At 50.8% G+C, this 11,388-nt stretch overlaps 4 protein-coding genes and 1 non-coding gene across 5 annotated transcripts; 3 read left to right on the forward strand and 2 right to left on the reverse strand.

Moving 5' to 3' along the window:
* Window positions 1-24: 24 nt before the first annotated feature.
* BDQ94DRAFT_102843 (uncharacterized protein) lies at window positions 25-658 on the forward strand. Its single transcript, XM_026763368.1, has one exon. The coding sequence runs from the start codon at window positions 115-117 to the stop codon at window positions 436-438; it is 324 nt and encodes a 107-aa protein (XP_026629857.1). The 5' UTR covers window positions 25-114; the 3' UTR covers window positions 439-658.
* Window positions 659-1,318: 660 nt separating this feature from the next.
* BDQ94DRAFT_136962 (cystathionine gamma-synthase) lies at window positions 1,319-3,524 on the reverse strand. The gene is made up of 3 exons (XM_026764971.1): window positions 3,327-3,524; window positions 3,164-3,258; window positions 1,319-3,102 (listed from the first exon to the last, which is right to left on the reverse strand). The coding sequence occupies exons 1-3, from the start codon at window positions 3,372-3,374 to the stop codon at window positions 1,452-1,454; spliced, it is 1,794 nt and encodes a 597-aa protein (XP_026629858.1). The 5' UTR covers window positions 3,375-3,524; the 3' UTR covers window positions 1,319-1,451.
* A 1,076-nt stretch (window positions 3,525-4,600) lies between these two features.
* BDQ94DRAFT_166933 (putative ABC multidrug transporter) lies at window positions 4,601-9,277 on the forward strand (the record flags this gene model as incomplete). Its single annotated transcript, XM_026770678.1, has 4 exons — window positions 4,601-4,704; window positions 4,765-7,388; window positions 7,437-9,102; window positions 9,172-9,277. The coding sequence occupies 4 exons, from the start codon at window positions 4,601-4,603 to the stop codon at window positions 9,275-9,277; spliced, it is 4,500 nt and encodes a 1,499-aa protein (XP_026629859.1).
* A 116-nt stretch (window positions 9,278-9,393) lies between these two features.
* BDQ94DRAFT_t44 lies at window positions 9,394-9,475 on the forward strand. The gene has a single exon. It is a non-coding gene; the product is annotated as a tRNA-Ser (tRNA).
* Window positions 9,476-9,876: 401 nt separating this feature from the next.
* On the reverse strand, window positions 9,877-10,380 carry BDQ94DRAFT_166934 (aegerolysin family protein; the record flags this gene model as incomplete). Its single annotated transcript, XM_026770679.1, has 2 exons — window positions 9,877-10,219; window positions 10,286-10,380. The coding sequence occupies 2 exons, from the start codon at window positions 10,378-10,380 to the stop codon at window positions 9,877-9,879; spliced, it is 438 nt and encodes a 145-aa protein (XP_026629860.1).
* Between the last annotated feature and the right edge of the window lie 1,008 nt (window positions 10,381-11,388).

The raw sequence follows: 11,388 nt of genomic DNA on the forward strand, positions 1-11,388 counted from the left end.
GGGCCAACAACGGCAGGATGAGGATAAGAGATAGTGGTCTGCAACAAGAGAACTAGAGACAGTGCTTCCCAAAACTGTGGAGGGTCTTTTATACTCATCCTAGACGATTTTACGATGAGTTTCTTATTGCGGAGAATGACATTGTCATTCTGCACGCTGTTCGGCTTGAGCAACTCTCAACAGTCTGTGCAACTTCACAACAAAGCTTGTCCACCACTAGAAACTGAAGTTTCCCTGAAGTTTTCACTGTTGAAAATGCAGCTGTGGGGAGTCTCGATGGTGTCACCCCCTCATTTTGTACAACCAAACGGATGGCATGAGGAAACTTCCGTGCTTGGACAATCAAAAGTGGCACATGGCAGGGCTGTCACCGAGAGACAGATGTCTTTCTCGGGATATTCCGTTAATAATGTGGTGCTACTCCATTGGTGGTTGTGACCTGCAGCTGCATGCTTCATGTTACAATTTTGTCTCTGTGACAGGGATGGGAGCTGGGATTCATGACTGATGCAGTGCAGTGCATGAATCTGCTCGTGGTAGGGAACAGCCACCCTTAATTTTGATAATTGATAATATATTCGAGATCAGTTTTAATTTCTCTACTATTCAAACCCGCAGTAGACTTACATTGAAATACAAGCACACTCACATAACTGTCTACTGCTCCAAACTACCGGAATAACACTACGCAAGCCAACTGAATCAATCCCATCCCTACCTATAATACACAACACAACACAACACATCATAGTAATATCTTCAGCACATCGTTTGCAACATTACCCCATTGAGAGATCATCTCGAGCTTCCTAACACGGTCATTCAACCGCTGCAGGATAGCTTAAGTTTCGTATTACCATACTAGTACTTCTGCTCGGATGGCTCGTCACCCAGCATGCATGTCACACAACAGGACGGACCAATCTCGAAGTCGTCTTGTTCTTGGCTCGCTCTGGAGTCAGTCAGGGATTTACCACCCGCCAAGCCTGAAGAGATTAAACTGGGGAAGTTACACAATGCCGGAGAGCAGAATCTCGGGGTTGGACCCTTTTCTGGTATGGTATAGGAAGTATGCGGCTCGGTGGGTGGGTTGTCGGCGGAAGATTTCGGATGGTACTAGTACCTAGATTATGTAGTGGGTTTTATTATGATTGGTATGGGGTGGGAATATCATACTTGGTGTGGGGTGGGATGGTGGGAATAGCCTCTGCTTTTCGGATTTATGGTTGGTTTCGTTTGTTTCCAGTATGGGGTGTGTTTTCTATAGGGTTTATTATTTCTTATTACTGTCTCTTTGGGTGGGTAGGTGGGTGGGTGTGTGCTCTGAAATAAATTGGTATTGTAGTACTTGCTCGATATGGTTGAATATAATGATAGACATGATAGAATTGACAGGTTGAAGTGTCAGGTAGTATATGCAAAGCCCTTCCCTCCTCAGAGCAAAAGAAAAATCAAGAATCAACCCCCTCGGCAGCCTTCAACGCCACCACAAACCTCGAAACCAGTTCCTCCGTATCCTCCACGCCAACACTAACGCGAATCAAATCCGGAGGCACCCCGAATCCTCCCGCCCAATCCAACTCCCAGTAATGAGCCAGGAGAACATACGGGGAAGTCAACGTGAAGTTAGTTCCCAGACTAGGCCCCTTTGCGGTCTCAATGCGATCATAAAATGCAATAGCGTGTTCTTTCTTATGGAAGAAGAAAGAGAGCAACCCGCCATATCCACCTTCCGGTGTGCGACAGTCCTCATAGAATTGCTTCGTTGAACTATACTTGGGATAGTATACGTCTTTGACGAGAGGATGGCCCCTGAGAAGGTCGCAGATGGCTTCCGTGGTGTGGTTGATTTTCTTAATCCGGTTGATGAAGTCGCGGCTGTTGCGTTCCATGAATATGATATCTTCGGCCCAGTAGTTGTTGTTGTTTGTCTGATCTACTTCGTAGGCTTTCTTAAGGAACTCGTAGTATCTTCCCTGGGGATTTAGGATAGCGCTGCCGCCCATGACGTTGCAGTCTCCGGAGAAGATCTTGGTGAGGCTGCTGACGACCACGTCTGCGTAGGGGAGGACGTGGACGTTGATGGAAGTCCCGATCGTGTCGTCGACCACCACGGCAAAGTCATAGGTGTCGGCCAGCTTTCTGATCCGTTTGAGGTCGGGACATTTCAATAGAGGGTTTCCGGGAAATTCGCAGAAGAGGGCTAGATATCTTTCTCCGGCTTGGAGACGAGCTTCTAGGTCATCCAGGTCTTCTGAGGAGCCGTGTCCGTAGAAGATGCATCCGGGACCGAATTTCTGTAGGATTTTGAGGGTGTCGACGTATGGGAAGCCGAATGATATACTCTTCAGCTGACCTCTAGACTGTAGTAGCATTCGGTGGGTGCTGAAAATTGCGTTCATTCCACAGGGGTAGAGATATACGTCGTCCTGAGTCACTCCGTGGGAGTTGGAGGTGTTCTCGGGGCTATTTGACTCGATTGTAGCGAGATTCACTTCTCCTGTCAAGGATCCAGCTATGCGGCGACGGAGAGATACCTTGGCGTTGTCAATGAAAGATATATCGAGATTCCGACCGAACCGATCTTCCAGGAACTGCGTGCTTTCTTGAATCTCTGCTGCATCCTTGACTCTTTCTGGGCTGACCTTGTTGTCTGTCGGGGAGGAAGTAAGATCAATGGAGCCTCGTTGGTATCGCCTGGGACCCTTTTTCTGGGGGATCACGGGTTGCGGCGTTGCCGCAGCCACGAGCTTGCCGTCCGAGAAGAGGGAGTGGCAAAACTCAGCACGTCTGCTTGAGATTCCGTCCCCAGAGTGTTGCCAATACTGCTTCGCTACTGGGAAGAGGTCGCTGTGATAGATTACAGCTGATATCGAGGGGGAAATCTTCATTACGATTTCTGAAGACTCTTTTCCCTTATCAAGGATCAGATCAATTACCTCGACATCTTTAGTGAGACTGGGCTCTCCCTTCGCCTTGATGAAGTCGCGACATCTGTGGGCAGATGCTGTGGATGGAAACAACATGGCCTTTTGGTTTGCGCTGCCATATCTGGCAATGATAGCATCTGCTAACGCACCGATGGATTTGTGAATGAAGAATCTGGCTGCGACATTAGTTTCGATAAATCAATTGTGAATGCATAGTATATCCTGAACTGTACCGTGGATAACCCGTTGACATTTTGTCTACGACTCGCTTGTCACCCTCCTCGTAACCTACATTGTCCGCCCATGTTGGCAAGGACACGCTCACAGCCTGTGAAAGCGTAAGCGTGGTTGACTGACAAGCACGAATGCAAATATCTGCATGAACGGATTACTTACATGGGATGTGAGCGATGGTATAGAGTCACCAAGCTCGATGACTGACATCTTGGTATTGATGATTATGATTGGATAATATTCATGCACATGGAATGACACTATGGGTTGAGCTGTGGTAACTTGGATGTAGTTAATTGATCAATTAACGTATCCGTGCACTGAAGTTTGAGTCATAAGGCGGGAAGGTCGGAAAGGGACTGATTAGCGGGAGGCTGCAGCCAGACACCACACTTATTTTCCTAATTGGGAGACTCGATTATAGGCAAAAGTACGTGTAAGATGGATGATATTTGTTTCTTTTAGGAAATCATATTTTTACATTAGGATATGTCAAAAGTGTTCAAATCTCGTGGGTGACTCAATGCGGGGTAGGAGACTCCGCCTGTTCACCATTAATCGCGCATCACAGCAAAAGAATGGGAAGATCTTCTTACGGAAGGGCTTCATTGACACCATGATTAAAAGGCATCAAGGGCACCAGTCCGATAGGTTACCTCGGTCTTCACGCGATTATTCAGGGACCATGAATGCCTTACAATCTGGTTGCTTTATTATTTGATAAGGTCTGCTAAGCCTCCTATAATCCGAGGAAAGCGCATCGGCCCTCTTCCCTATCGTTATCAGGCGGTGGCTATTGCGGATGACACGCTAAGCGATGAAAGTGGGGGGGTTAGTGCTGATTCCACAGCCAGTGAGAGAGTGGATGATGTGATATTCGCCGAAGCTTGTCAATGGATCCTGCGTCAGATACGGAGTATGCCGCTAGACAATACCAGATCGTTGAGAAAGTATTGCAGTTGCCCTGATACTGTCCATATGTGCTGGCAGCAAGAATGGGACCGACACAGATTGATAATGAAAGAATGACTGCCTCAGGCGATCATCCTGACTCAGCTGCATGTTATCAGATGGATTTGCTCGAGGCGATCCAAGGATCGATCCGGGGCAGAATTCGTCCGATCCAAAGATTGAAGGTCCACCGCTATCGGCAATATGACCGTCAAATTATTCCCTGCTCTTAATACCGCTTCCTCCGGCTGCTCCAATTTCCCGGCCCCTCGCTTGCACCTGCGGCTTCTGTCCAGCCTCTCACTACCGGAGTCTTTAGACAATGGGTAGTGTCCTTTTGACCCGTGCTCTATAACTGCCTCCCCCACCCTCGCCGATCTCCAATGCTGTCGGGCAGTTTCCAGAGAGCTCTCATTTGGTTATGACGAAAGCGCGAACAGCCCATGAGTGAGCTTGTCTGTTCGTCGCAGACTACAATTTGAACGATGGAGCATCTCGTGACCATCGTGCCCGCGGCCGTGGTGCCTTTAGCAATTCAAGGCGGCGCTGGCGAGATAGCTTATACTCCGGACCCTGGTCTGGTGCAGAGGTGGGTTCATGAGAAGGAAGACCCGTGGATAATGGCACGGCTAACTGATAGCTGCTCTAGGGAAATATGGCAGTATCGGACTCGGAAAGCGTCAACTTTTGTTGGATCCGGCTACCTTCACCTGGCGGCGATACTAGCATCATGCATTGTAGTGCTGTTGTCGTTATGTTTGCGCTACATCCGTGTCTACCGGGATAAATCACGATCGCCGAAGACTACCCCGCATGATCAGTCCGAAATCGTGGTATCTCTGCCCTTCGCGTTTGCACATCTGGCTGTTGCGATAGCGGCTTGTTGTCTGGCCTGGGTCGACGTACACAATGGTAAGAGTTGGAAGCGGTCTGCTCTGTTGACCTATGTGGTATTGCTGGGTATTGGCCGGCTCTGCATTAAGAGCTATGGCCATCGACGCCATATGTATTGGCATATGAATGCCTTGGCGACAACGGCTCTCATTTTGGCAGTGGTTCAGGATATAGTACCCATGATGGTGATCGGAGCTACCTATAGGCCAACCTCTGTGGGAGTTGCTATCGTGGCCTGTCTGGCTGCGGTTGTGGCAATTGCAGCGGCTACGCCACGCCCACGACGCTCAGTTGTTCGTAACGCAGAGACGGATGACCTAGTGGTCGAAGAGAAAGCTTCTCCGGAAGAAACATGCTCCCTCTTTTCCTACTACTGCTCGTATGAGTGGATCACCCATGTGATCCTGCGAGGCTGCCAGAGGGATCTAACCTTGGATGATCTGCCTCCATTGCCGTCATACGATGAGCCATTGAAGTGGCTAGAAAAGATCAAGAAGCAGCGGCTAAAAGGTGGCAAGACCTTTCGCACGCTGTGCCGCATGCTCAAGACGGAAATAAAAACCATGATGTTTTGGGCAGCCCTTACGGCGGTGGTGGACTTCCTTGCGCCGTACTCCATGTTGCGGCTATTGGCCTATCTGGAGAACCCCAGCAGTGCAGTGCTCCATCCTGCATTGTGGATTGCGCTTCTGTTTGCTGGTCCAGCGACGCGCTCGCTTTGCTACCAGCAGTATATCTTCACCGCAACCCGGCTCCTGGTTCGGGTGAATGTGTCACTCGTCCAGGAGCTTTATCAGACCGCGATGCGGTCGTACATCTACGATGATTCTGTGGGCCACTCTTCAGGCAAGCATGCCAAGTCGCGGCACCGGGCCGAGTCCAAGGGTGCCTCCAAGTCAAGCCAGGCCAATCTGACCAGCTTGATGTCTTACGATGTTGACGCTATCTACAACTCTCGTGATATCTTCTATATAGCCACTGCAGGTCCAATCTCGACTACTCTGGCTCTGGTGTTTCTGTATCAGATGCTAGGATGGCCGTCGCTGTTTGGTGTTCTCATGCTGCTGTGTTTGTCTCCGCTTCCTGCACTGGCGTCTCGGAAAGTATCCCGCATCCAACGCACCGTTATGCAGGCTACGGATGCTCGGCTGTCCAAGATCTCTGAGTATCTAGGGTCTATCCGCACGTTGAAATACTTTGGGTGGGAGCATGCCGCGATGAGCAACATTAACGACGTTCGCCGTGTCGAGCAGCGCCATCTGTGGAGACGCAGCGTGTTTGTGGCCCTGATCTCTATGGGCGGCGAGCTGCTGCCGCTGCTCAGTCTTTTAGTCATGTTTACTGTGTATATATTGTTTACTGATCTTCCTTTGCGAGCACCCATTGCCTTCACTTCCTTGTCTATTATGGAAACGTTGCGCGTTCAATTTATCTGGTTGTCCAACATCAGCCGCTATACCGCGCAAGGATCAGAGTCGCTGCGCCGTGTCGACCGCTTCTTTGACACTGCTAGTGAGATCAAGCGGCATCCAGACGGCCCATTGGAATTCAAGGAAGCAACCTTCCGACGCACCCCAATTGCTGCCTTCCGGCTGCAGGATATCACTCTCCGCTTTAAGTCCAACGCTCTTAATGTGGTGACGGGGCCTACTGGCTGCGGAAAGACATCGCTGCTCTTGTCATTTCTGGGCGAGACTGTGTTGGAATCTGGAACTGCTACTTGCCCGCGCGATGTAGCGTACGTTCCACAGGCACCGTGGCTTCAGAACGACACAATCCGTCAGAACATCGTCTTCTATAGCCCGTTCGATGAAGCCCGCTATGCCATGGCCATCGAAGCCAGTGGTCTGACCCAAGACCTGCAACAGCTTCCGGCAGGCGATCTAACCATGGTTGGAGAGCGAGGAACCTCACTTTCCGGCGGTCAAAAGCAGCGAGTGTCTTTGGCAAGGGCGCTGTATTCGCCGTCCAATACGCTGCTGTTTGATGACATCTTCTCCGCACTCGACACCCACACCACCAGTCTCGTCTATGAGAAGTGCTTCCGCAGCGGGTTGCTCAAGAACCGCACGGTTGTATTAATAACCCATTATCCAGCTGCGTTGCAGGACGCCGACTTGGTAATCCGCTTGGAGCATGGCAGGATTGTCCCCGCTCGGGCTATCTCCAAGACTACGCTGTCTCTGATGTCGTCCAGATGCACCACACCGGGCACTGACACGGACTCTTCGGTGTCAGAGAGCAATGCGCGCGTGGTAGAGGAAGCTCTGGAATCCCCGTCGGAGTCTCCACCAATTGCCGCTGGTGGCAAGCAACCGCCCGCAGAGGAACGCATAGCGAAGGAGACGTCTGCCACGGGACGAGTGCCTCGCACGCTAGGTAAGAACCTGATGACTTAGATGGCTTCGAGCATTGCTAACATATCAGCGCTACGTTATATGATGTTATTCGGTGGCGCTTCCTATGTCCCGCTGGTCGTGATTGCAACCATCTCCGTGCAGTTTGCCTACTTTGCCATAACGTACTGGCTGTCCATCTGGACCGGGGCGTACGACAAATACGAGCACCCCAACACATTGTTCTACCTGGGGATATACGCAGCGTGCATCATCACTTTTCTGACTTTGCAGTTGTGCAACAATCTCATCTATCAGTACGGCAGCTGGGTGGCTGCCAAGAAGACACACCACCGGCTGGTGACGGCCGTGCTGTCTGCACCGATTGCCTGGTTCGATCAGAATCCGATCGGGCGCGCCATTAACCGGTTCGGAAATGATACCCGGTCGTTAGACACTGTTCTTGTTGAGTGGCTGCGCATGTCGATCGAGAACACTCTACGCTTCCTGCTTCGGATTGCCAGTGTCGCTTCCATCATGCCCATCTTCGCTCTCCCTGCAGCCGTTATCTGCGCTGCAGGGTTCGTCATTGGAGAAATGTACACGCGCGCTCAAGTATCAATCAAGCGGCTGACCTCCATCAATTACTCCCCTGTTTTCTCCCACTTTACCGACTCCCTGTCAGGACTGAGCGTGATCCGGGCTCGACACGGCATGGACCAGGTGTTCCAGAACCTGCTGGCCGAGAAGTTGGCAGTTCACGCCCGCTCATCCGAGGCGCAATACAACTGCAACCGCTGGGTCTCGGTGCGGACAGACTTTTGCGCCGCTTCCGTGGCAGCCGCAGCCGGCTGCGTAGCATACTTCTGGTCTGGATCAGCAGGTCTGGTGGGATTTTCCCTGACGAACGCCATCGGCCTCAGCCAGACCATTCTGACACTAGTCCGGACGCTTAACGAGCTCGAGGTGGAGCTGAACTCCTTCCAGCGCATGACAGAATACGGCGACATCGAACCAGAGGAGAAGCTAGAAACCGCAGAGCAACGTAAAGCCGATGCTCTACCCGCCAGCTGGCCGACTTCCGGCCGAGTCGAATTCACCAACGTCACTGCCCGCTACCAATCTGACGGGCCTGACGTCCTCCGCAAAGTATCCTTCGTCGCGCACCCAGGCGAGCGCGTCGGCATCGTCGGCCGGACCGGCAGCGGCAAATCCACCCTGGGGCTATCACTGCTCCGCTTCGTCGACATCGTCGACGGCAGCGTAACCATCGATGGAGTCAACATTAACCAGATCCGTCTGAACCGGCTACGCACTAACGTGACGCTGATTCCGCAAGAGCCGGTGCTCTTCTCCGGCGACGTGCAGTCCAATCTCGACCCGTTTGGCGAGTCCAGCGAGACCGAGCTGCGTGCGGCGCTGTCGGCATGCACTACGGTCCATGTCCCCGGCGAAGGCGAGGGCGAGAGTAGGACAATGCGGCCGCTGGCGCTGGATACGCCGGTTGCTGCGAACGGAGAGAACTTTAGCCAGGGTCAGCGACAGGTACTGAGCCTGGCGCGGGCCATGTGTCGGCGATCGAAGGTGGTGTTGCTGGATGAGGCGACGGCGTCGGTGGATCACGAAACCGATTCGCATATGCAAAAGGTATTGCGAACGATGTTTGCAGACTGCACGATCATAGCGATTGCGCATCGGCTGAGGACGATTATGGACTATGATCGGGTGTTGGTGATGGCGGATGGGGAGATTATCGAGTGCGTCATGCTAATCCCTCATTCCCTCATTAATTATCATGAAAAACTGAGCTAACTGGGTACTAATAGGAATGATTCACCGGCGCGACTGGTCGCGAAAAAGGGCGTATTCTGGGAAATGGTGCGGAATACGGGCGAGTATGAGGAACTGATCGCAATGATGGAGAGTAAATAGTGCATAGATGTATATGATTAGTATGAATATGGCAGCAATGATTTATGATAAGACATAATGTTGCATTCATTGATGGACTGTCTCTTATAGCATATTTGTGGACATTCATTATATAAGACGATATGGCCGAGCGGTCTAAGGCGATAGACTAGAAATCTATTCTCTTCGGAGGCGTCGGTTCAAATCCGACTGTCGTCGTTTTTGTTTTTTTACACTATTTTTGGCCTGATTGGGAGATCATCTGCCTCAATATGGTGATTGTTGTATTTGTTGGGGTACATGAATTTGTCTCAATTTGTTGGTGGTTGAGCAAATGCCCCTATACCCAAATACACCTTGTTAGTCTTCTCAGGCAGTTACCGGTATAGACAGAAGAGGTGCTACGGCATATCCATTACAAATTAAATATGCAGAAACATCAAGCAACATCATAATATATCTCTCCGATAATATAGAACATACTATCAACTAAACTATCTGTCAGTGGACCGAGCAGCTTGAGCGTCAAATCCCACCTGCCCTATCTCCCAGCGCTAATGCAGAGCAGATCCCGATGAGCGGGGGAACGAAAACCCTGTCGATCTCATGCCAACCAACACTCAAAGACTGGATCGGGTTACACGATCTCTGCTTACAATCTCAACAGTCACAGAGCCGATAGCACCGCCGTACGAATTCCAGTACCCCGTCTCCACCCGATAATTGTCGGCGATCACATCGGCGCGGAACTTGTTGGTCTTTGAGCCCCAAGGACAGTCCCAGTAGATGTAGGCGACTCGGACATTTCCATTATACACATCGAAGCTTCCCTCCGTGCCAGAAGATGCGTTTGCTCTGCCGCACGCGTAGACGTTGAAGGAACCGCCTGGAGCTGCTGTGAGAGCGTTGATGTCGGAGACGGAGATTTCGGCGCTCTTGTTGCCTTCCTTATGGAACTTGCCCCTGAGGAGGTGTTAATCAAAGAAGCCGAGTGGGATTTGGATAAATTGATTTCTCCCTTGTACTTACCACTTGAGCCAGGTATCTTTGACTTTCAGGGTATCGTAGGACATGGAATTGACGACACGGACATGGATCCATTGGGCTTCTGCTCTATCAGCCATGTTTGTTGGGAGATGAAGGTAGGATATAAGTCTGAGGTAGAAACAACTGAAAATATCTTGGGAGAGATGGTATGAACTGCGGAGAGATTGCTTCTGATTGACGGCATCTGTCCTGGGAATTATCTGGCCTTTTATATCGTTCCGATGGCTGTGGAGGTCTGTCATCTCCGATGATCACCATCATCACTGTCCATCATCCTCTCCAGCTTAGAATGCGGAATCACTCCGCAGCTGCCTGTTCACCTGTCTGCACCATTATGTTCTAGATTCTGGATTTTGCTAAACACTCGCATTACGTACAACAGCAGACGTAGCAGGTGCTCGTGCAGCTCGTCTTCTTCCATTCAGAGCTGCCGAGTCTCCCTGTACTTTGTCCCACCGGAGAACAACATAATAAGCCAGGCAGGACATTGCATGATTTTCTCCGACGATGTAACCCTACAGCACAGTCAATCCGGGATATAATCTCGAGCTAAAGGCAAGCTCAGCTATCACAGAAGAGGGGAAGGGGTTGTTGCGGTGGTGTTCATTCGGCTCATGCATCTCTGGCCTGCATTTGCCACTACAAGAACCGGGGGGTGAATTATAGCGCGTAAAAAGCAGACCCCGAGTCAGTCAAAGTCGACAGATAGCATATTGAAGACAGGCAGGTCCATTTTCCCCCGAATGCTTTCTTGATCACTTCAATTGATCCATTAGTTAATTCATTGAGATTATACCCCCGCTTCATGCAACAGAACCCAGCATTCGTTCCAGGGGTCCCTTCGGGGTCACCGATGACAACCCAGACCTCAACTGCGAGTCTACACACCAACTTGATTAGTTACGCTCTAGACTCTTCGGATCCTTGACACAACTGCAGTCGTGATCTCCCCATGGCCTTTGCTCCGCTAAATGTACAGTAATTGTTGTCATTCGACTCCTCCTCGAGAGAAAATGCCTCATACAAAGAACTACCTGTTGTAGATAGCCACCGCGAAATTACTCATTTGAGGCCATTCTATCGGG

Source organism: Aspergillus welwitschiae (genome assembly GCF_003344945.1).
Source record: "Aspergillus welwitschiae strain CBS 139.54b unplaced genomic scaffold BDQ94scaffold_5, whole genome shotgun sequence".
In the NCBI taxonomy this organism is placed as follows: Eukaryota; Fungi; Ascomycota; class Eurotiomycetes; order Eurotiales; family Aspergillaceae; genus Aspergillus; species Aspergillus welwitschiae.

Coding starts and splice junctions, on each gene's coding strand:
- BDQ94DRAFT_102843 (XM_026763368.1), top strand. CDS start 115: ATGAGTTTCTTATTGCGGAGAATGACATTGTCATTCTGCACGCTGTTC.
- BDQ94DRAFT_136962 (XM_026764971.1), bottom strand. CDS start 3,374: ATGTCAGTCATCGAGCTTGGTGACTCTATACCATCGCTCACATCCCAT. Junction 3,259..3,326: donor TACCATCGCTCACATCCCAT/GTAAGTAATCCG, acceptor ACGCTTTCACAG/GCTGTGAGCGTGTCCTTGCC. Junction 3,103..3,163: donor ATGTCAACGGGTTATCCACG/GTACAGTTCAGG, acceptor TGTCGCAGCCAG/ATTCTTCATTCACAAATCCA.